At 40.6% G+C, this 25,095-nt stretch overlaps 1 protein-coding gene across 1 annotated transcript in view; it reads left to right on the top strand.

Annotated features, from left to right (window-relative positions):
* The first annotated feature begins 22,017 nt into the window (after positions 1-22,017).
* Positions 22,018-25,095, top strand: part of HEATR9 (HEAT repeat containing 9) — a 55,040-nt gene continuing 51,962 nt past the window's right edge. Inside the window, exons 1-2 of the mRNA XM_087708255.1 lie at positions 22,018-22,047; positions 23,607-23,782. Of these exons, the coding sequence (XP_087564381.1) occupies positions 22,018-22,047; positions 23,607-23,782 (206 nt within the window). The remainder of the gene's footprint in view (positions 22,048-23,606; positions 23,783-25,095) is intronic.

Genomic DNA, 25,095 nt, shown 5'->3' with positions numbered 1-25,095 from the left:
AGAAGACAGCTTACACTGGTTTGCATGAACACCATGCCTTTCTATGTCTTCCAAATCTTGCAAACCATATTTGCTTCCACCAATTCATACATTACCACCACCACTCCGACTCACCTCTCTCTCTCTGTCAGCCCTTCAGATAAGCTAGGTCAAAAAACAGACAGTGCGGGGATTTCAGCAATGGTATTTGATTGTTGTAGGATACAATCATATAACCTTGAAAGCCTGTCAAAGTGTCTCTCTGTCCCATCTTCTAAACAAAGTCAATATGAGGTTATTTTGATTTTATCTTTCTCACATTTTCTTCTATCTCTGTGCTACAGTATCTCTTGTCCAAGTTCCTCCTTAAAGCCTTATTCTTCCCTTCCCACCTAAATGGTGCCTCAAACTTTCCCCAAGATCAGGGCTTGGCAACCTTAAACACTCAAAGAGCCACAAAGGTCCTAACTGGAAGCCCCCCATTTAATTCTGGAGCTGACCAGAAATCTGGTTCCCCATAGAGTCTTCTCCTAGCATGGTGGCCTTTTTCTTCTACCTGTCCTAACCTAAAGCCCTATCAATTGTGGAGCTGACCGGCAACAGGGAACTGCAGCAGAGGGATGAAAGAGCCATATGCGGCTCCAGTGCTGCAGGTTGCTAACCCTGTCTAAGATGAATAGTTAATTTAGCAACACGGAGGAGGAAAAAGAAATCTAACACAAATTCTTGGATTGATTGGTTATCTATTTCTTCAAATATAAGAAGATGCTAGTTATGTTCCTCTAATTTAGTTTTATTAGACTTCCTGCTTTGGGAGAATAATAAATTATTTCTGGGACTTCCAGAAAGAACAATGATAGTCCTTTGATATTCTCTTTTGCATTTCTCACTCTCTTTTCAAAAGGGCCAGCAAGTTATAGGATAGGAAATAAATAGTATATGAAAATCCAAAAAGTTCTGATCACAAGATTCCAAGAGCTTGTATTTGGCTACCAAATGAGATCCTAGGGCTTTTGCACTACAAGCTTGTTGTGACAGACGTGACTTTTCTTAGAATGGCTTTGCTGTACCCTTGAACAAGGATAACTGTGTGTGGAAATCTTCTTTGAGCTTTAAATTTTCCTCTGACAAAGTTAAACCAGATTCCTTCTTGAGTTTCCTACTATTGTGATAGCACTGCTGAAGGAAACAGGTTTGTCTGTAAGGGATTCCAGTGGCAGTAACTCTCAGAAATAGCTGCTGAATAAAATACCGGTCAAAGATGCCTGTAAATATTAGTGATATGTATCACATGCTGTTGGATACTGATGGTGGCCACTTCAGATGCCAGATAAAGCCTCACCATTATTTAATTTCTCCTCTAAACTGACCAACCCACTATACTCCTCGCACAAAATTGTATACACAAATGAGTATTTGTCAGAGAGAAAAATAAATTAAAACTTTCCTATCAAATTTCAGAGAAATGCAGCCTTTCTTTAATTGAACAATATTCAATCACATCAGCCTTGTCCTACAGATTAAAGGCATCTGTTACAGACACAAGCTCCACCTGTCACAATAATAGACTCTATACATTTGAATAGGTTTTGTAAAATTGCAGACCAAAAGGATGTACTTGGTGGACTGGGTAAAAAAACACCTTATCTTGAACTGTGTCTTGTTAAATAAATGCCATAAATGTGCCAATTGTAAGTCATCATACAAATAACACATTATGAATTGAGAAGTCAATAATTAATTAATTACACATTATAAATTAATGAACTGTGGATTATGAATTAACAAGGTGATTTAATGTCAGTCACAGTTCAGTAAGGTTTTCAGAGGGAATGAGCTGAAGCCTTTAAGAACTCTCTGAGGAAATGAGTGCTCACTTTTGACCAACAATGTTGAAATGTTCTGTTGAGTTCAATGTTTTGTTGGTAATTCAGGTTGTAATCTAGGATTTGCTATTAATTAGATTCAGATCCTTTACACTCTTTTTAAAAAAAACCAAAATTTCAAGTCACAGAGGAAGAATTTAGGAATAAGACACTAGCTGAAAATACTGTACAGATGGAGGCGATGATGATACTAAGATCTGAATCAGGAAATCTGTAATTCAGTGTTGTCATTTGTCATAAATTATCTGAATGCACTGACTTTTTTCCAGATAAATAATATATAATCATAGACTAAGTTACATGCTTTGTATAATTTGGACCTATTTACAACATTATTGCAAGATTACAGAATTGCTTCAGACTGGCAGCATAATACAAGTGATAATCATCAAGAAGATTGAAGGCCATGATCCAGTTGCACAGAATAGCAGGGAAAACATAGATTGAACTCTTTCTCTATTGTTCTGGATCTGGCCCCCAGGCCTTGAGTTTGACATCCCTGCTCCAGATGTTTTAAATGATAACTCCCATATTATGATTCAGGCTTAAAATACATATATCATCATCTTGCTTATTGTAAATTGGTTGGCTGGGTTTAAGCATCAAGAAACTTTCCTCAAATTCCTGCCCTTGAAATGTGTGAAAGCATAGGAAATCCACGTGAAAATAGAAGGCTGGAGTCAACCATATCAAGAAGCATCCTGGTTGAAGAAGATTGGCCTATATTGAACACCAACTCTAGAAGGCAACTGTTCCTTTAAATCATTCATCCCTTATTGAAACAGGCTCCAGCCCATTGTTCCAGCTCTTTGTCAACTGCTGACACTAGCATCAGATGCCTGTGGACAATGGGTGGCAAGACTATTATTAGGTGCTATGTACCAGGAGCATCAGTAGTCAGGCTGACTGGAGACAAATACTCGCCTTAGCTCAGGACATCTAGAGGATTGAAAGGTGGCTTGAAGGAAGGAGAACTACTTCCGTTATGTACGTTCATTCTCATAGAAGGATACTTCCACTTCTCTTAAAAACAACTTCCTGTGTCCAACTATACATCATGGTTTTCTTTGATGGCAAGTAGCTATGAGTATAGTGTTTGCTTCCAGCAAATTTAAATGCAGTGCGTGCTTAGTATACATCAGGGACGTGCAGTCACTAGAGGCAGGGGAGGCGTGGCCTCACCAGTCATGAGGAAAAGGAAAGAATTTTAAAGAATTTTTAAAAAATAATTAAAGCCAAGTTAGTTGCTACCAGATTCTAAGTCACAGTGACTTGGAACAGTGCTTAGTGTTAACTATAGGAGGAGGCCAGAGAACTAGGGGCCTCTTTTGCATAAGGAATTTTTCGCCTTTTAAGAGTTAACCAAGGGTTAAAAAGCGAAGAATTCCTTATGCAAATGAGGCACGTGTTCTCTCGCCTCCTGTAGAGGGCATTTTTAGAGGCTTTTTAGAGTTCTCTGGGAGCAACTAGCTCAGCCTTTCATGAGGGCAGAGTTGAAATCCTCTCTGAAACAGCTGGAAAAGGTGCGTGTGTGGGGAGGGGGGAGGAATTCAAAAAGTTTGATTGCATGCAGAACCCATGTTGCCTTTTCAAACACACACACACACACACACACAGCTGGATAAAAGTATATAAGCCCAGCTTCACTGAAAAGGCACCATGATTCACCTGCAATCAAAGGCTCCGGGGAAGGCAGCAGGGGAAGGGGAGGGGGTATGGCAGAGGAGCTGCTTTCAAGCCTTTGGAAAATATATCCAATCCAACTTCTCTGTTTGTGTTTGTTTGAGAGTGAGTGAGTGAGAGGGAGATCCAAGTTCTCTGTGTGCGTGTATCTGTTTGAGAGAGGGGGGAGGGAGGGAGGGAGAGAGGGAGGAAGGAGGGGGAGGGAGAAGAAAAAGAATGGGAAAACTTATTTTGCAAGGGGGGAAAATGCTGTCACTTTAAATCGGAACTGAGCATGCCTGGCTGTGGAATTCTGGGAGCTGAAGTCCACAAGTCTAAAAAGCTGCCTCACCAGCCATAAAACTCACCGCACGTCACTGGTATACATTAAATTGCCTTCCTGTAACTCTTGTATCGTCAGTAGGTTTTCTGTGCAGTTTTCAATTTGGAATCTATTCTTTTGGAATGCTGCTGTCAAGCTAACAAGAGAGGCACACATAACTCATAACTGCTATAGAGGATACAGTCCTGTACTATACTGAATTTTAACATCTACTTCCCACATTATTATCAGATTTAAGTGAACATCTCACCACAGCAAGAAATAGTGGCAGATATCTTAAAGATGACAAATGATAAGACGACGTGAGCCTCTCATCTATTTTTTGACAAACAAGAAAGAGATTTTGATGGCTTCCTCTTCTTCAGTGTTAGGACATCCTTGTTCTCTATGCTCTTCTTTAAAATTAATCTTAGATATAAAGTGGGTTTAGGGAGCATTCTACTCCATTTTTCATATTTGGACATCATTTCCAAGTATGGCTGGGGCATAAGGAAATTTGACAACGGTAATGTAATAGAAACTGTCCCCAAAATATATATGGCTTTGCCATATCTGGGTACTAATATGAATATTTGCGTATGTGTGATCTACATACACACACATACCCCAAGTTCACTTAAAGCAGGGATGTACAGATGAAATATAAGCCTCTTATATAATCTTCCATAGCTTAGATAGAGGCCCTTTCTCAAAGGGCCATCCTGGCTGTGATGCTGTTCTCGCTTAGAGCATAGAAAAGTTATTTTCTTGTCCATAGCAAGGTACAAGAGGAAGGGAGGGAGGAAGAAAGTGTAGGAAATTAAAACTCATCCCTCTCCTAGAAAATGAAATATTTTAGGAAATATTAAAAAGGCAGAATATTTCTCCTAAAAAGAGAAGTAGAAACTCAGAGAGGCAGAAACTCCACCCCCATCTTTATCAATGGGCCATTAAGGCCAGAGCCAGAGAAACATATTTTAGGCAGGAAACAGATTCACTCTTGATAGCTCCCCCACACCTTTGTCAATGGATCATTAAGCCTTGAACCAGACTATTCTACATAACCAAGATCTACCGCATCTCATTACCCTTCATTGCGCCACCCACCAGGTTTCAACCAAACTTAGCACACAACCAACAGTGTTAGCTAAGACCTCCCACCCCTGGGAGTCTGACAACCAATCAGAATACATTTCTTACACAGGATCAGGAAACAGAGAGGTGGGGCCCCAGAGAGGGCATAAAAGCCAGGGACTCTCAGCATCTCTGCCCTTCGTTGCTCAGGAACTCAAGCCATGTGATTCTGTTCAGGAAGTTAAGCCATGTGATCCTGTCCACCATTAAACCATCTTTCCAAGGAGTCTCCAGGAAGGAAGGAAGTTTTTCTGCTGAGGTTATCTGCTGTTGGACTCATAACTGGAGCCATGAATTGTCCAGTCACAGGTCTTAGTGAAGACTAGACCACACTTAGAAAATTATCAAGCGTATCCAATTACAAACTTCTCTAGGTTTTCAGGCTTGTAAACACCAGATTTCTACAATGTTACAATCAAGGTTACAGAAGAAAACAAAAACAATCCCCCTCCCCCAAAAAACACCTCTATCCTTGTTCCATTTGTACGTATGTTTATCTGAAATTGAAAACAGGCCGTTACGAATCAGATAAATCTATGGAAATGTAATAAAAATAAGGTTGTGATTTTACATATCATAATATTACAAGACAGAGCTTTTGAAGAAGGCAATACATCTGATGGGAAAGGACCTCTCAACAGACATTATGGTGATCTGTGAAGCTGAGCTATAGATATTGCAAGAGGTCAGAAGATTTTGTTAAAGGTATGTGTGTCACTCTTGAAACATTTTGTTCCATCTTTTTAAAATGAATATTGACAGTTTCTCTGTTCTAGGGAGCATTTCAAAACTCTTGCTTCTCTCATCCCTTGGCCCACCAATCAAGTGAACAATATTATTGTTGGACTCAGGATCCCCTTTATAGTCAATAAGTTATCCCAAGACTTCTCTTTTTTAACTCCTTTTGTACATTGATGCTACAAAAACATATTGAAATATGATGTATAATACAACTAATGATGGGATGCGGTGGCTCAATGGCTAAGACGCTGAGCTTGTCAATCAGAAAGGTTAGCAGTTCGGCGGTTTGAATTCCTCGTGCCACATAATGGAGTGAGCTCCCGTTATTTGTCCCAGCTTCTGCCAACCTAGCAGTTTGAAAGTACGTAAACATGCAAGTAGAAAAATAGGAACCACCTTTGGTGGGAAAATAATAGTGTTCTGTGCACCTTTGGCGTTTAGTCATGTTGGCCACATGACTACGGAGATGTCTTCGGACAGTGCTGGCTTTTCGGCTTTGAAAGGGAGAAGAGCACCGCCCCCTAGAGTCGGGAATGACTAGCACATATGTGCGAGGGGAACCTTTACCTAATACAACTAAATCCAGTACTGGTAGTTTTTAAAGACGAGGCGCTGAGGTAAAACAAGTCAGTGTTATTAACGAACAGGCAACCAGAACTCAGAACACGGATGAGAAGGAGCCCATCTGACAGCTATTTATATTTGACAGCTGTCAGGCAGGTAGCCAATCGGCGGCCGGCATTTCTCCTGCTGGTCAACTGGCGCGCCAGAGACAATCAGGAGCCTAAGGCTCTGGCCGCGCCTGCCGGCTGCCTTGAAAAGACACAACAATAGACCTCGACGTTCAGCCAATTGTTTAGTGACCGTTCAAAATTACAATGGCATTGAAATAAGTGACTGTGTTTCATACTTATGATTGTTGCCGCATCCTCATGGTTATGTGATCAAAATTCAGACACTTGGCAACTGCTATGTATTTATGTACTTCCAGTGTCTCAAGATCATGTGATCAACTTTTTTGACCTTCTGACAAGGAAAATAACGATGGGGAAGCCAGATTCACTTAGCAATTGTGTTACTAACTTAACTGTGTTGCTAACTGCAGTGATTCACTTAACAGCTGTGGCAAAAAAGATCATAAAAGGGGGCAAAATTTACTTAAACATTTGCCTTGCTTAGCAATGAAATTTTGGGCTCGCCTGTGGTCATAAGTTGAAGACTCCTGTATGAAATTGCTCATCTAAGAAAAAAATATAGGAATTCTTGTTAATAATACAAAGAATCTGAAAGGTAGTCTGCTTGGATTCCAAAAATTGCTTCCAGACCGGTCCTAGTAATGATCGTAGAGATAAAAAATGTAATTGCTCAATTGAGTTTGAGAAAAGTTCCAGGAAATGACTTAATACTCCTTGAGAAAACTATGGAATAATGTATGGTTGTATTGTTAATCAGTATAGTCATGGAAGATTGTAATCCCCATCTTTAAAAAAAGATTCTGCTAAATATAAGTTTCTTAATACCACGATTAAGTCTACTAGTAAACATTTTGTCAACCCTGAAGCTGACCTATCCGAAGCTATTTTGAAGCTTCAGTGTTGCCACACTGGAGCTGAGGGTTAGAGAGGGGAGGATAGAGATAGCTGGGATTTTGTAGCCAAAACAAAATACTTTCTCCTGGGAACCAAGGACATTCTCACACCTGGTTGGAGAGAAGAGAAGTGATGTTACCAGGCAACTGGATGGCAACCTGATTGGACGATGTGACTGTTTGGGGAAGGGGAAAAACTTTTACTTTTAATTAGGTGAAAACCGCAGGAACCTCCAGAGTCAGTTTTCACCAGAAATGTGCGAATATGATATATTCAATAAAACTATTCTTTGGGGAATCTACTGGCCTTGGAGTTTTCTTTGCTAGGGATTATTACTTGGAACCCAGACACATTACCCTAGTCGCCTATTCTGGAAACTGAATGACTGGACCTGGCAGGACAATCTCCTATCAGAGGAATATCATCTTATGTAGGCAGCCCTTTATGTATTTTAAGGCACATTGGATTCTATATATTGCAATAAGGTTTGAGCTTAACTGACACTTGCTATTCGTGAACTTTACATGCAAATACCTTATTGAAGGTATAGGAACACCTCTCAGGGACACTTAACAACTGGTGTTAGCACTTGAAAGAGAGTGAACCAGGGCTGCATTCTGGCTCAGTTATTATTTAACTTTCATTTCATTTATTTATCAAATTTAGGCACCACCCATCTCACTATCTAAGTGACTGGGTGGTTTATAGATAAAAAGTAATAAAATCACATATACTGTATTTTTCAGAGTGTAAGACGCACCTTTTTCCCTCAAAAAAGAGGCTGAAAATCTGGGTGCATCTTATACACTGAATACAGCATTTTTTGCTTCCCGAAACCCTACCCGCTTTGCAAAAATGGCTGTGCATAGCTTTTAGAAGGCTTTCAGAGGGCTCCTGGGAGCTGGGGAAGGCAGAAATGAGTGAAATATGGGCAATTTTTTGCTCACTTTTGCCCCCCCCCAGCCTCTAGCAATACTCTATAAGCCTCCTAAAGGCTAAGCATGCAATTTTTTTTACACAAAATGGGCCTGTTTTCGCTTGTTTTTTGGGGGGCACCCCCCAGGAGCACTCTGCAAGCCCCCTAAAGACTATTCATGCCTTTTTTGGGGGGGGAAATGGGTCTTCTTCAAAACCTTGGTGCATCTTAAACCCCGAAAAATATGGTAGTTAAAACAGAATTAAAACCAAATGACAAAAACAAGGAGAAAAGATTTTTTTAAAATACAGGAGTGGTGTTATTTTATGGTTTTCTATATATACATAATGTTATTAATTATTTAAATAATTTAGACTAGTTGACATCTTGCTGTATGCAGATGAAGCAGTTATTTTTCCAGAATCTCTATTGGACTTAGAAGAGCCCTGATAACCCTGGCACTATTCTACCATGAGAAGTTGGGTATTAATTATACGTACGTTAAAAAAAAATTATGAACTTTGCTAGCTCATATAGATAGATAACAGGCTTCAAGTATTGCAAGCAGAGGATATTTCATTCTTCTGGTGGCAGGAAGGCACAAGTAAAGCAGCCGTAAAGTGAGATTTGGACATTAAGTGTGAAACCTATGGGTCAGACTAGACAGTCTCTTAGAACCCCTTTACTTCTATATTAAAAGTCACATAGACAAGAGTTGGAACTTGCAATAGAATAGGGACAGTTAGAAGTTACTTAAAGGAAGTGTCCCCATTCACTAACCACAGGATGTTCTCGCCAATGTCCCTACTTGTGTTAAAAGTCCAAACCACAAAGTTCAATTAAACTTTGTTAATAACACGTAAGCCATACCTGAAACAAAAGGAGAAGTAAGAAAGAAATGTGTTAAGAATTTCCGTGTTGCAATGCTTTTGAGAATGTATAAGAATGCGTGCTTCGATAATTAAGGTTGTTCAGAACTTGCAATGCTAAGCCATGGGCTAGCTTTCTGAACCTGGCTGCCAAATAAACTTTTCCTGTATCCTGAGATGTCTAACGCCTGTCATTTTCTGCAACACAAGCAACTACTCTCACCACAAATACCATCCTTCCGTTTCAAAGATCAAAAGGTAGCAATTATCTCCCACAAGCTCTTGGGCTATTTCAAGTCAACATATTGGCGTGGATGCTCTAAGGGAAGTTAGGATCCTTCTCTAATATCAAATCCCTATGTTCAGGCTGCATTTTTAAGGTCAATGCACTAGGCCCTGAGCAGTGGTGGGTTTCAAAAAATTTTAGAACCTCTTCTGTAGGTGTGACCTGCTTTGTGGGAGTAGCTTGCTGGCCATGTGACTGGGTGGGAGTGGCTTGCCAGCCATGTGACTGGGTGTGCGTGGCCAACTTGCAAAATGTGGTGAAACTCACTTAACAATGCTCTTGCTTAGCAACCAAAATGTTGGCTCAGAAACTGGCATTTGAAGCATGCAAGTCTTAAAGCTGTCAAGTTACAAGATCCTTGCACCCCTAACCCTTTAGAAAAAAACCCCCAGGGGTGTTCAAACCTGACAGCTTTAAGACTTGTGGACTTCAACTCCCAGAATTCCTCCTCTCGCTCTTCATCTTGATGATGTGCGGACGGGCGGGGGGAGGGAGCTGGAACCGGTTCTAAACAGCTGTAGATTTGTGGAACATCTTCTATAGAAGAGGTTAGAACTGGCAGGAACCCACCCCTGGCCCTGAGACATGTCTGTCATTCTTCTTGTATCTTGAGGTGAAACTAAAGGCTAGGGTATGAGCAGCTATGATTAAATGCTAGCTAAAAGTGTCTCATTTTCTTGTCGTTAGAGGTGGTTCACAATTGTTGTGGAGGAAGAGACCAATGATGGAGGTTGGAATGGGACAACTTGCCACAGCCAACTCACTGTGGCCACCTCACCGCGGTCACCTCACCATGGACAACTAATTGCAGGAATATTTATCAATTCAATTTAATTATTTAAAATAAATGAAAATGTTTTAATTTTTGTCATTCAGATTTCATTCTGCCCCTCCTTTTGCATACTTTCTTTAATTATTCTATTCCACCATTTCTTTGATATCAGTGTAGCTGATATCCTCATATCCTTGTCCTGCAGTGAGTTGGCCATGGAAAGCTGGCTGTGGCGAGGTGGCCACAGTGAATTGTCATAGACCTTACTGAGTTACCTTTCCAGCTAGCCTCTGCTCTTTGGGATGTGAATAAGCTTGTGCTATGTTGAAGAACTGGGCGTGGCTAGTCTAGTGAAGAGAAGGACCAATGGAGACATGACAGCAGCTTTCCAATATTTGAGGGGCTGCCACAGAGAGAAGGGGGGACAACCTATTTTCCAAAGCACCCAAAGGCCAGACAAGGAACAATGGATGGAAACTGACCAAGGAGAGATTCAACCTAGAAATAAGGAGGAATTTCCTGAGAGTAAGAACAATCAACCAATGGAACAGAAGTTGCCTTCAGAAATTGTTGGTGCTTCATCACTGGAAGCTTTCAAGAAGAGACTGGACTTCCATCTGTCAGAAATTGTGTAGGGTCTCCTGCTTGGGCAGGGGGTTGGACTAGATGACCTACAAAGGTAACTTCCAACTCTGTTATTCTGTAAACTTTCTGTAAACGTCTGAATTCTGAACAACTGCAGGTAGGGTACCTAAAGTGGTCGCTGAAAATTGTAAGTACGTAGTAGTTCAAGTGGCATATTTTCAGCAATTGAATGTTTCAAAGGCACGAAGGCTGTAATATTGATGCATTTGAATGCTTTCCTCTTCTGTGGTTGCAGAGGACAGGTAATGAGATGATCCCATATAGGCAACAGCCATGCCCCTGAGGACAGGCCAGCTTGAGACTGCTAAGCATGTCCTTCAATGTCTTCTTCATAGAGACGTGTAATAGTTTGATCTCTCTGATATTGACAAGACTGCCAGAGCATGCTGATGCTGCTGATGGATTATAATCCCTCTATATAACATCGTGCAAAGTGATGTAGTTTATACGGTTCACCAGAAGCTGATTAAGTGTAAGAGAAGTTTGTACATTCTGAAATAACATTGAATAGATATTTACATTTTACAAATTAGTACTAAATAAATACCAATTTTTAATTAGCTTTAGATGTAGAGTTATTATAACAATTTTTAATATTATCCCAGCTTGTATTTTATTGCTTGCATTAGCATCAGTATAAAACTTATAACTGTAATGTTTACAGTGTTATGGTAGTAATATTAAATTTCAGTTGCTGAAATGGTTGCTCTTGTTCTGTTTGTGTAATTTTATGACATTTTTTTTGCTGGTCTGTGACTGAAATAAAGATTGTTGTATTACTTTTAGTGCCGTCATAAAATACATACACACACACGGAGACAGAAGTACACAGACATAAGGTTGCTTATTTCACTTTTTGACTTGACCAATTTCTAAAGTAACCTTCACATGTTAAAGCAGTAAGACTTTAGATATACCATTAATGAAATCTCATTTCTTTTGAAAATGTATAGCTGCAATTCTAGAAAAAATCCACCATGATTATTATTAAGAACAAATTTAAAAAAATTAAAAATGATGGATATTAGAAACAACATAAATCAGAAGGTCACAAGAAGACAACAGGAAAATGAATCAACAAAGATGCAAGCGCTAGCCAGTCCAAATAACTCACACAGAGAATTCTCCAGGTGCAGCTATTATGCCAACCCAGCCTTGGCATGGCACCACTATATCCCTATGACGTCCTCCTTTTGGGGGGGGGCAATTTCACCTATTTTTATTTCATCTGAGGGGACTGAGGAATTACAGTACAGGCTATCTGTTAGCCCTGAGAAATTACAAAAGATTCAAGGATGATCACTGAACAATAAACTAAATCCTGTGAAATAAGATTGAAAAGGGGGAGAGGGTTAGAAGAAGAGAAGGGATTTGATTTATGGAACTTTGTGAGATATTTTAATCAATAGGACATGGTGTCCATCTGTAGCCTCCCAGCATCAATTTCCGAAACCTACTCTTGAGAAAGATTGCAACTACCAGAGTCCAGATGGATTGGCGATCCATCCATATTATCCCATGGTTGATAGCATCAAATACTGCAGATTTTCTCTGTCAGACGACATCTCCTTTCACCAAGCCAGACAGAAATAAATTCAATAAATATATAACCCAGAAATACTTAGATTTCAATTGCCATCACTTTGGGCATATGTACAATGAAAACATAGTAATAGTACTGGTTTGTGACATCATTCACCCACTCCCAATTTAGGAAGAAGAAAAAAATAGTCCTTAAAAACACTAGACATCTGGTGCGCCTTATTTTATCCAACAATCACTGAAGTGTTACCTTGATTAAAGTGAAGATTTGCAATACAAAGGATGGGTGGGTCAAAGATGACACCAGAGATAGCCTATGGCGCCAAACCACCTCCAAAGTTATTATGGAGTCCCATGATAGAGAGGCCAGAAGATGAGGGTAAGTTAGTATTCAAACCGATGGCATCTTTTACTGTAATATGAATTGCTACCTAGGCTTATCCATTGAATATGTGTAGAATATAGTTACACATGCATATGTATTCCCCCTCCCCTTCTGTTCAATTGTGATGGGTACTTGAGAGACCACCTGCTGCCAATTACCTCCAATAGACCTATTAGATCCCACAGATTAGGCCTCCTCCGAATTCCATCTACCGGCTTATGCCGATTGGCTACCACCCGGAGGAGGGCCTTCTCTGTGGCTGCGCCGGCCCTTTGGAACAAACTCCCCATGGAGATTCGGACCCTCACCACCCTTCAGGCCTTCCGCAAAGCCCTTAAAACCTGGCTATTCCGACAGGCCTGGGGCTGACGAGTTCCCGTCCCTGCTCGAACTGTGTGGCTGTTGATTGTTTTTTTTAAATTCTTTTGTAGTTGTTTGTTGTTGTTCTCCCCCTTGTTTGTATTCCTTCCCTTTGATTTGTTAGCCGCCCTGAGTCCCTTTGGGAATAGAGTGGCATATAAGTGCAATCAAATCAAATCAAATCAAATTCTTGGAGGCTGCCTGAAGAAGTCTCTGCAGGCTTTTTGGCAAGGTTTTTAAGAAGTGATTTGCCCTTGCCTCCTTCCTGGAGCTGAGAGAAAGTGACTGGCCTCAAAGTTAACCAGCTAGCTTCATGCCTGATAAAAAGGGACAGTGGAAATACATTACAGCAGGAGTCCCCAACCCCTGGTCCATGGACTGGCACCGGTCCGCAGCATGCCAGAAACAGGGCTGCGCAAACAAGTGAAGCCCCATCCATGGGATGGAGGCAGCACACGAAACCACGCCCCCTCCGGAGCCTGGATAAACCTCTCTCCACGGAATTAGTCCTGGTGCTCAAAAGATTGGAGGCTGCTGTGTTATAGTACTGAATGTAAAGAAGTAGAGTTACATGAAAATACTTTTATTTAGGGCAGTGATGGCTAACCTTTTTGTCTCCGTGTGCTGAAAGCGTGCGTGCACACCCATAACGCAATGCATGCACCACCCCTGTGTGCCCCGCCCCTGTGCATGCATGCACCACCCCATGTGTGCCCCGCCCCCGCATATGCACACGTAACCTCCTACGCTCCCCCCATCCCCCTATGCATGGATGTGTGACCCCGTGCATGTGCATACTATGCTACCCATGCATGCATATGCCATGCCCCCAGGCATGCACACATGACCCCCCATGCTCCCCTGCCCCCACACTTGCGCGTGCATCTCCTGCATGCACCACACCCCCTGCGCGTGTCAGAGATCCCAAAAGCAGCTGGTCAATGGGAGGCACACATGCATGCTCTGTGGAGCTGAGCTGGGGCGTTGGCTCGCATGCCCGTAGTGTAGGCTCTGCATACAACCTGTGGCATGTATGCCATAGGTTCGCCACCATGGATTTTCCCTTCCATTTCTTTTTTTAAGAATAAAAAACAAACACCAACTTCCAATTCCTTTGTTCTTTGAGCCTCAATGGGAAGTAGGGTTTTCTCTTCATCCGTCTCTTATTCTGTTTTAGCCTTGAGCTAAACTATTATGGTCATCATCTAAAGGTACTGACAGTCCTGTCAGCCAAGCAGTTTAGTGCTATTGAACAATTCTGATAGCTCTCTAGCGCAGCACTCACTTTGATGAAACAAGGGAAGAGTGGCAGCCAGCGAGGCTGAGCAGGTTCTAGAAGGAAGAATTATAATGCCCACATGAATCTGATGTGGCAATAAACATTACTCCAATCCCAATCATTACTGGCCACCCGAGATTGCCTTTGGCCTAACAGGTAAGTGCAAAGCATAATAGATTTTGCTCACCTTCTAGCAATCACTGGATGCTATCAGCTAAAAGGGGAAAATACCATTTTGGAACCCAGTATTATTATTATTATTATTATTATTATTATTATTATTATTATTATTATTATTATTATTATTATCATTGTTGTTGTTGTACAATTGTATCACAGCGGCCAGTTGTTTCGCCGGATTTGGCATTGGTTACTAGTCGGGCCCCACCCAGGGGCCTAGGACGTCGTAACGTATTTTCGTAATATGCGTGCAGATCCAAGCAGTGCGGCTTTTTGCATTTGACTGATGGTGATTTTGTCAATTTTTAACTGTTTTAAATGTAATTCCAGTGCTTTTGGAATAGCACCCAGTGTGCCAATTACCACTGGAATTACCACTGCTGGTTTGTGCCATAGTCGTTGAATTTCGATTTTTAAGTCCTGGTATCTTGCGATTTTTTCATGTTCCTTCTCGGCGACCCTGCTATCACCTGGTATTGCGATGTCTATGATTGTGACCTTATTTTTCTCAACCAGTGTGAAGTCTGGTGTATTATGCGCCAGTATTTTGTCGGTTTGTATACGGAAATCCCACAAGATCTTGACCATCTGATTTTCGGTGACTTTTTCAGGCTGATGTTCCCACCAGTTTGTTGCTGTTTTAATATTATAATTTTTGCACAAATTCCAATGGATCATTTGTGCTACTGAATTGTGCCGCAATTTATAATCAGTCTGCGCGATTTTTTTACAGCAGCTGAGTATGTGATCAATAGTTTCATCAGCTTCTTTGCAAAGTCTGCATTTGGCATCATCAGAGGATTTTTCGATTTTGGCCTTAATGGCATTTGTGCGGATAGCTTGTTCTTGCGCAGCCAGGATTAGTGACTCTGTTTCTTTCTTTAATGTACCTGTTTTTAACCATAACCAAGTTTGTTCACTGTCCACTTTATCTTTTATTTTTTCCAGAAATTGACCATGCAGTGCTTTGTTCTGCCAACTCTCCATTCTTGATTTTATCACATCTTTTCTGTATTCTTGTTTTGTCTGTTGGGCCTTCAGTAGATTTTTGTTCTTTACTTCGATTAATAGATGTTCTTGAGTGTCTTTTAAATAATCAGCCAGTGCATGTTTTTCTTCTTCAACTGTTTGCTTCACTTGTAATAATCCCCTGCCACCTGATTTTCGGGGCAGATATAGTCTATCAGTATCACCACGTGGATGTAAACTGTAGTGCATTGTCATTAGTTTCCTGATTTTTCGGTCCAAAAGGTCCAAATCAGCTTGTGTCCAGTTAACTATGCCAGCTGTGTATCTTATAACTGGTATTGCCCAGGTATTTATGGCCTTGATTGCATTTCCACCATTCAATTTAGATTTCAAAATTTTCCTAACTCTGTTGGTGTACTCTCGCCTGACAATAGTTTTTACTTCTCCATGCTTGATGTTATCCAACTGCAGAATGCCTAAGTATTTGTAGGCTTCATTTTCTTTGCATTTAATTAATTGGCCATTGGGCATTTCAATTCCCTCAGATGCAGTGATTTTGCCCCTTTTTATGGATACAGTGGCGCATTTTTCCATGCCAAACTGCATTGAAATATCGGTGCTGAATACTCGGACTGTATTTGTCAATGATTGGATTTCTATTTCTGACTTTCCATAGAGTTTCAAATCATCCATATATAGTAAATGCGAAATTTTTTCAGCTTTTTTGGCTGTTTGGTAGCCTAATTTCATTTTTTTTAAGATTACTGATAGTGGGATCATTGCGATGATGAAGAGAAGAGGTGAAAGTGAATCACCCTGGAAAATTGCTCGCTTGATATTAACCATTCCGTAGCTCTCATTCCCTACTGCCAACTCAGTTCTCCATTGTTTCATTGCCTTTTCAGTAAAGGATGTAATATTTTTGCTAATGCCAGTTGTTTCTAAGCATTTTATGATCCAACTATGTGGCAGTGAGTCAAATGCCTTTTTGTAATCAATCCAGACCATATTCAAGTTCGTTTTTCTGTTCTTACAATTTTCTAGTATCATTTTATCAATTAGAAGCTGATCTTTTGTGCCCCTGCTCCTTCTTTTGTTGCCTTTTTGCTCTACTGGCAAGATGTTGTTTGTTTCCAAATAATCCATCATGTTATCTGCAATAATGCCTGTGAGTAATTTGAAGGTTGTTGGTAAGCATGTTATTGGTCTATAGTTTTCAGGTGTTGTTCCTTTAGTTGGATCTTTCTGAATCAAGTATGTTTTTCCAGTTGTCAACCATTCATCAATTTGGCCCTTTTGTAAAATTTCATTCAGTTGCCTGGCCAATATTGCATGTAAACTGGTCAGATATTTGAGCCAGAAACCATGTAATTGGTCCTTTCCAGGTGATGTCCAATTCTTTACCTTTTTAACTCGATTTTTGATCATCTCAGTTGTTATTTCTAATACTTGCATTTGTTTGTTGCCAATGCTTTTCTCAAAGTCATGTATCCACTTTGCTTCCTTGTTGTAGTCCTTTGCATTTTCCCACAATTCTTTCCAGAATTCAACTGTGGCCTGCTTTTCTGGTTTTTCACTTTTGGTGTCACCATTCACATTAAGACTTTGATAAAAACGCCGTTGGTCTGATCGAAATTGCTGATTTTGTTTATATTGGATGATTCGTGCCTCATATCTTTCAATTTTTCTAGCTGTTGCTGTTATCTGCTGTTTTACAATCTCTACAGCTTCATTGATGTTTCTTGTATCCAATCTATATCTTCTGATTAGCCGATCTATGATTTTGTTGTTTTTAAGCCGTTGCTCATGCATGTTCTTTAAGTTACTAGCATCTGCCCTTAATTTTTTGATTTTTTGTTCTAGACGGATTTTCCACTTTGGCTTTGATGCTTTTTCTGTTGTGTGACTAGGTACTTTAATTTTAATGCCTAGTTCATTAGTGACTATTACAGCTGCGCTGTACATTAACTGGTTTGTTTCCAAGATGGATCCCGGTTCAATTGTTGAAAACACTGCATTAACCATTATTATTATTATTATTATTATTATTATTATTAATTTATTTATTTATTTATTTATTTATTTATTTGTCTTGTATGCCGCCCACTCCCGGAGGACTCCGGGCGGCTCACAAAAGACAAGGGAAAGGGGGGAATGAGACAAATACAACATATTAAAAACAAAACCAACATTCACAATTTCCGTGGAGGTAGATGCTTCTCAGCTCCTCTCAGCCTGCTGGAACAGCCAGGACTTGGTGGCTTTGCGGAAGGCCGGGAGGGTAGTAAGGGTCCGGATCTCGACAGGGAGCTCGTTCCAGAGGGCTGGAGCTGCAACAGAGAAGGCCCTCCCCCGGGGAGTCGCCAGCCGACATTGGCTGGCAGATGGAATCCGGAGGAGACCCAACCTGTGCGATCTAATTGGTCTGAGAGAGGTAATCGGCAGGAGGCGGTCTCTCAGGTACCCAGGTCCGATGCCATGTAGGGCTTTATAGGTAGTGACCAGCACCTTGAAGCGGATTCGGAGACTAATAGGTAGCCAGTGCAGCTCGCGGAGGATAGGTGTAACGTGGGTGTACCTTGGTGCACCCACAATCGCTCACGCGGCTGCATTCTGGACTAATTGGAGTCTTCGAACACTCTTCAAGGGCAGCCCATGTAGAGCGCATTACAATAATCCAGTCTTGAGGTCACAAGGGCGTGAGTGACTGTCTGAAGGGCCTCCCGATCCAGGTAGGGTCGCAATTGATGCACCAGGCGGACCTGGGCAAAGGTCCCCCTGGTCACAGCCCACAGATGGTGTTCTAGACTCAGCTGTGGGTCCAGGAGGACTCCCAAATTGCGAACCCTCTCTGAGGGGCGTATAATTTCGCCCCCCAGCCTGAGAGATGGAACAGTTGGACAATCTTTGGAAGGGAACATCAGAAGCTACTCGGTCTTGTCTGGATTGAGTGCCAACTTGTTTGCTCCCATCCAGACTCTAACAGCCTCCAGGCACTGGCACATCACTTCTACTGCTTCGCTGAGTTGGCACGGGGCAGACAGATACAGCTGCGTATCGTCTGCATATTGGTGATACTTAATCCCGTGCCGGCGTATGATCTCACCCAGCGGCTTCATGTAGATGTTAAATAGGAGGGGGGACAGGACCGAACCCTGCGGCACCCCATACTTGAGGGGCCTTGGGGTCGATCTCTGCCCTCCGACCAACACCGTAAAGATGAACTTCTAATCTCTCTCTCATTGGCTATGGGTAAAGGGAAAGTTTTGGCAGCTTGATAGAAATAGGATGTTGCTAAACCCTGGTCAGTGTCTCTTTGCACTTCTACCATCAGGCAGAAGACATCAAAGTATAGCCAGCCGAACAAACAGGTTTAAAGGTAGTTTCTATCCTTGGGCTGTGAGACTTTTAAATATAACCACAATCACTCCATGCACACGTTAGTTTTTTTCCTTTTTCTTTCTTTTTTCGTTTCTGTTATAATTTTGCACCAGTGAGGTTAAAACCAATTTCGTTGTATTTAAGTACAATGACAATAAAGATTATACTTATACTTATATGCTCCTACCATAACTGAGTGTTAAGGTATCTTCCCTATCTCTAATTTTAAGATGGTGGCTACTAATTAGATTTAACACTCTTGACTCCTAATGGCTCAAAGATAAATTTAAAGAAATGTACAGGCAAGAAAGATTTTTAATCACACGCTCATCGCCTTGGGGACCCAGCGCTTTGTAGTGCAACGATCGAAATATTGAATCAGGACTAGAGATACCTCACCATTCAGATTTTCAACTATCATATTTATTCATTGATTATCTCTCAGCCCAGCCTGCATCGAGTTGTTATCAGGGTGAAATTAAGTAGCAGGGAGGGTGGATCACATCTGCCTCCTTTAGCTGTTAGAGAAATGTTGAAATACTGTAAAGAAACAATATTACAAAATAGAAAATAGAAATCAGAGGCTAGGAGAAACAGATCCCCTGTTTTGCCTATATTGCTTAGGACAGTTATTTAAAACAGGACATTATATACCCCGTGGGTTGTGCCTCTTTTTTCCATGTGCTTTCTTTCATGTTAGCTTTTCTTATTTTAATGAGCTTTTTTTAAAAAAATGCACAGATGCATTGGGTAGAAAACAAAAAATAGTTCCAATTAATGGAAATGTATTTGGTAGCTAAACCAAGGCAGTATAATTACCACCGTTCAGATTGGGAGTGGAGACCCAGTTCAAGTGGAACAGCTTGCCACCAGAAGTTGTGAATGCCCTAACACTGGAAGTCTTTAAGAAGATGTTGGATAGCCATCTGTCTGAAACGGTGTAGGGTTTCCTGCCTAGGCAGGGGGTTGGACTAGAAGACCTCCAAGGTCCCTTTCAACTCTGCTGTTTTATTGTATTGTATTGTAAGTCCTGCTTGCCACAGATAATCCTGGGTGACTTTTAGGCTAGTCCCTACCTCTTGCTGAGTTGTTGTTGTTGTGAGAAAGAAATGGGAGAAGAGCTCTCTACAGGATGTCCTCGACTTACAACCACAATTGAGCCCCACATTCCTGTTGCTAAGTGAAACATTTGCTAATGTGAGTTTTGCCCCATTTTATGACCTTTCTTGTCACAGTGATTAAGCGAATCACTGCAGTTGTTAGGTTGGTGACGTAGTTCTTTAAATGGATCTGGTTTCCCCATTGACTTTGCTTCTTAGATGGTCACAGAAAGGGATCACATGTCCTTGGGACACAACCATGGTCGTAAGGATGAACCAGTTACCAAGCATCTGAATTTGGATCACATGATCATGGGGATGCTGTAACAATCATAACTGTGAAAAATAGTCATGTCACTTTTCTTCAGGGCCGTTGTAACTTTGAACAATCACTATAGGAACAGTTGTAAGTCGAGGACTACCTGTATATGCAATATGTAAAAAAATGAATAAATAGACCTGTTTTTGGTGGTTTCTCCATCCAATGTGCTTCATTCTTTACAGCGGCCAGAAAGGCTCAAATCAAAACACCAAAGGACTCTTTCCACCAGGTACGTGACTTTTGCTAGTTAGAATAGACTAGACTAGAACAGACTAGAATACACTAGACTGGAATGGAATGGAATGGAATAGAATAGAATTCTTTATTGGCCAAGTGTGATTGGACACACAAGGAATTTGACTTTGATGCATATGCTCTCAGGGCACATAAAAAGACAAGATACATTCATCAAGAATCATAAGGTACAGCACTTAATGATAGTCAAGGTTACTAATAAGCTATCAAATGATACTAGGAAACAAATCAAAACAATATAAATTGAAAGATACAAGCAAGATAGTTATAGTCATAAGTAGGAAGAGATAGACACTAGTTAAGAAGAGAAGAATAATAGTAATATAGTCAGTAAAGTATTTGACAGTGTTGTGGGAATTAGTTGTCAAGCAGAGTGATGGCATTTGGGGGAAAACTGTCCTTGTGTCTAGTTGTTCTGGTGTGCAGTGCTCTATAGCATTATTTTGAGGGTAGAAGTTGAAACAATTTATGTCCAGAATGTGAAGGGTCTGTAGATATTTTCACAGCCCTCTTTTTGACTCATACAGTATACAGGTCCTTGATGGAAGGCAGATTGTTGTGAAGGCAGTTGTGAAGTCTCCTAATATATACCACGATTATATACATGTACTTTCCACACAAGACTTCACACCTTATAGCAAAGATAGTTTGTACAGGTTTATATATAGTTTGATGTTTTCTTTTTGCCTCACTAGATTTTCAGTGTAAAATTAGAAGTAGATCCTGGGAAGGAAACAAAGAGGAGCACATAAAACATGCTGTGAAAGAAGTTGGATGGTTGTACATTAATCCTACAACTGGAAGCAGGAGAAAACTTCAGGAGTGGATCACTGCTCACTCTGCAGGACTCCCGAGTTCTGCATGAATGATAGTTTAATAGGTGTGATGGAATGTACTGAGGAGGTGGGTGGGTCCCAAGGAAGGAGGGAGATGAATTCCAGAGGTGTAAAAGCCCAGATATTATGTGTGAGAGAAAGAGGGGGAAGACAACACCTGCTTAATAGGAGTCCTGGTTACACAGTGGTTAGAATGCAGTTTTGCACCCTAACTCCGCCCACAGCCAGGAGTTTGATCCTTGACTGGTTCAAGGTTGACTCAGCCTTCCAACCTTCCAAGGTCAGTAAAATGAGGACCCAGGTTTTTTTTTTTTGAAGGGGCAATATGCTGAGATTATAAACTGCCCAGAGACTGCTATAAACCACTGTGGGACAGTATATTCGTCTAAATGTTATTACAATTGCTATTAATAGTTCACAGAACATTTATAGGTGCAGATAGTAGAAGCCTCAGTCTATTAAGATTTGTCTATGGGTGCGAAATAATAAAAAAAGTCAGTTTGAAATAATTGCACATTCTATGTGGGTGGGGTGTAAGTGAGATAGACTTGGAATTTTTAAAGTCAGCTAACTTTGTTACTAAGTTCAAGTTTTGCTAATTGCAGTCATGGACTCAAAAGTAGTTCAGGGGTTCCAGGTATAATACCCACAAACATCACCCAAACATGAGAATTCGCTTTGTTACCAAACAAATGTTTTTAAGACTTTCAAAAACCCATTCTTCATTTTCTTTGCCAAGCTTTCTTGATTAGGGCAGCCTAATTTAAGAAGAAAAATTCATGTTGCATTTTAATGGAGCTTTTTAATTGTTTTAAATTAATTGGCTTTAATTGCTTTAATTTTTGTTACTGTGCATTTTAAAATGGACATTTGTAAGTTGCTTAGAGCGAGGATTATATTAATTGTGTAATAAAATAAGTTTGAAGAAATTGCTCCTATTAAATGATTGGGAGCTAGCAATCCTTCGAGACCTTCTGCAGATCATCCAGGGATTTGGTGATAAATTCCAATCTACCTTCTACCAATAGCTGTCCTAAAATTATCTAGATGAGCTTGACCATTCATAACCAAGAGCAACATCTGCTTAACTTTATCCTGCATTTCCCCACCAATCACACTTGGCATTGCCCTTCTGAGAAATGTACCGTTGCAATTCATGAAACAACAAGCCCAAGCAACTCATAAATTATTTCCAGAACTCCATCAGTAGGGAGGGGCATTGTACTTACTGACTTAAATGAAAATAAAGAAACTAAATTATTAAGACTGGATGAGAATTTTGGTATAAGGATTCTGAAACAAATAACCAGTTTTTAAAACAAAGGTGACTATTCCTTTGAGGAGAGTTCATCTTCTAATGATTCCATGAAATTTTCTTGCCAGTAATATGGATGCACTTCACCATTCCAGTCTAGCTTGCAGCCCTAGATGTTACTGCTAATTTCATATTCAAAATGTATTCATTTCCTTTGTTCATGTCCATGTCCATACTTATGTACATGTTTGACAAACTAATAAATAAGAAAGAAAGAAAGAAAGAAAGAAAGAAAGAAAGAAAGAAAGAAAGAAAGAAAGAAAGAAAGAAAGAAAGAAAGAAAGAAAGAAAGAACCACCCAGTTCCAGCCTGGCTCAGTTTTCTGAAATCAGCCACAGTTGTCTAGTGTTTGACTGAGATTTCCCAAGAGCATGAAGCAAACTCCTTGTCCCGACAAAACCCCCTTTTATTAATTTACTGCTCATTCACATCCAGCAAAGACTTTCAAGGGAGGATTTACAGTCACAGACATTATCTGGCTTGGAGAACTGCCAGGCCGATATCTGCAAAGTAGAAAAATCTGTTCCCTTTGTCTGGCAACTCTGCGCATGCGCCCGCTGGGAATAGACTCCGGCTGTTCATCTGCCTGACTGATGTCTGACTCTGAAGGCAGCTGATAACTGGCATATGGCTCTGGCCCTCTCTCTGCCTCTGACACAGAGCCCTCATCAGAGCCTTCCCCAAACTCCAGGACTGGCCCATGTTTCTCCTCAACCTCCTCACTGTCTGAATCTGCTGCCAGTTCCGCTGGTCGCTGGCAAGTCACAACACGAGGTGTACTGGGACAACAACACCCTTTAGTGGATAACAGATATGTTTTTGAAAACATGAATTCTATGTTTCAAGTCCAATGCAATTTTTATTATTTTATCTCCTTCCAGGTTTCTCCTGAAACATATCCATGTAGTCCTTTCAAATTTAGAACCAAAGTCTACTCGTTTGATCCTGCTCTCATCCTACCTACCCTTGTAGAGCAACCTGATCTGTCCAGCATGAAGAAGCAGTGCCCATACCGAAAGAAATTGGAAAAGGCAAAAATCAAGTCTGTAAGGAAAAAGTAAGGGATGGGATACTGAGTTTCTGTTACTAGTTGGCAGGCAAGACAAGTTATTTATATAGATAGAATTAACATTTGCCACCCAGAATGCTAAAAAAAAAGGCTGATTGTGTTTGACTGATGTTACCCTTTAGTACGCTACCACTTGCTTAGGGTCATGGTATCCTTTACCCAAACAAAGAGATGGTACAGCAAAATAGATTTACTTTATTGTCATTGTACGTATATACACAGTATACCCATAAAAAGAAATTCACATGATACCCAGAGACCAGGCCCAACACACATGACAATCCCCAAATACCCTTCACCCTCCAAGAGTTCCCCATCCCTAAACCACCCAAGCATCCACACAATAGACCAAGTAATGCTGTTCAACAGCTCACTGATGGTGGCCCTTTAGTTCATTGTTGAGTGCAATTGTAGCTCTGGGATAAAAACTATTCAGAAGACGTGTGGTCTGAGTTTTAATTGTTCTGTATCTTCTACCAGAAGGTAACAGTCCCAAAAGATTGTAAGCAGGATGGCAAGAGTTTCTGAGAATGTTGTATGACTTCCTCAAACAGCGAGATGCGAAGATGTCATCCAGGACTGGTAGCTGGAGCCTGATGATATTCTGGGCAGTTTTAATGATTCTCTGTAGAGCGTTTTTGTCTGCTTCAGAGCTGCTCCCATACCATGTAGGAATATTGTATGTCAGGACACTCTCAATGGTATTGCAATAATAGAACAGAAGTAGATGCTGGGATAGATTTATCTTTCTGAGCATTCTCAGGAAGTACAGCTTCTTCTGTGCCTTCCTTGCAAGTATGTTAGCATTCATAGTCCATGAGATATAAATGCCAGAGATATAAATTTTCAACAATTATGCTTTGGTCTTTTGAAGTGTGTCTAACTTTCAGGAAATGTCTTGTTTTGAATGAATGAAACAATTACTCTCTGAAGAGGAAATTAAAGTTATCCTTTAAACTTACTGGCTGGACATAGAGGTAGTTCTCGATTTACAAGAGTTCATTTACTGACTGTTGAAAGTTACAGTGGCATTGAAAAAGTGACTCAGGACTGTTTTTCACACTTACAACCATTGTAGCATTCCCCATGGTCGTGAGAGCAACATTCAGATGCTTGGTAACTGACATATTTATGACAATAGCAGTGTCCCAGGCAATGTTCCCTCTAATTTTTTTTCAGTGTGTGCGGAAAAGTATAGTATTTGAGCAGCACATTTTCATGCCTGAGCACCTGAATTTTTTTCACAGATATATCACAGAGCAATTGATTTATAGGATCCGAATTGGAATGGAGAAAAATGG

The sequence above is a fragment of the Thamnophis sirtalis genome, unplaced genomic scaffold, assembly GCF_051295495.1.
Source record: "Thamnophis sirtalis isolate CommonGarterSnake01/CBP01778 unplaced genomic scaffold, rThaSir2_p1.2 scaffold_3, whole genome shotgun sequence".
Lineage (NCBI taxonomy): Eukaryota > Metazoa > Chordata > Lepidosauria > Squamata > Natricidae > Thamnophis > Thamnophis sirtalis.
The sequence above is the reverse complement of the archived record's forward strand: the minus strand, read 5'-3'. Positions and strand labels throughout refer to the sequence as shown.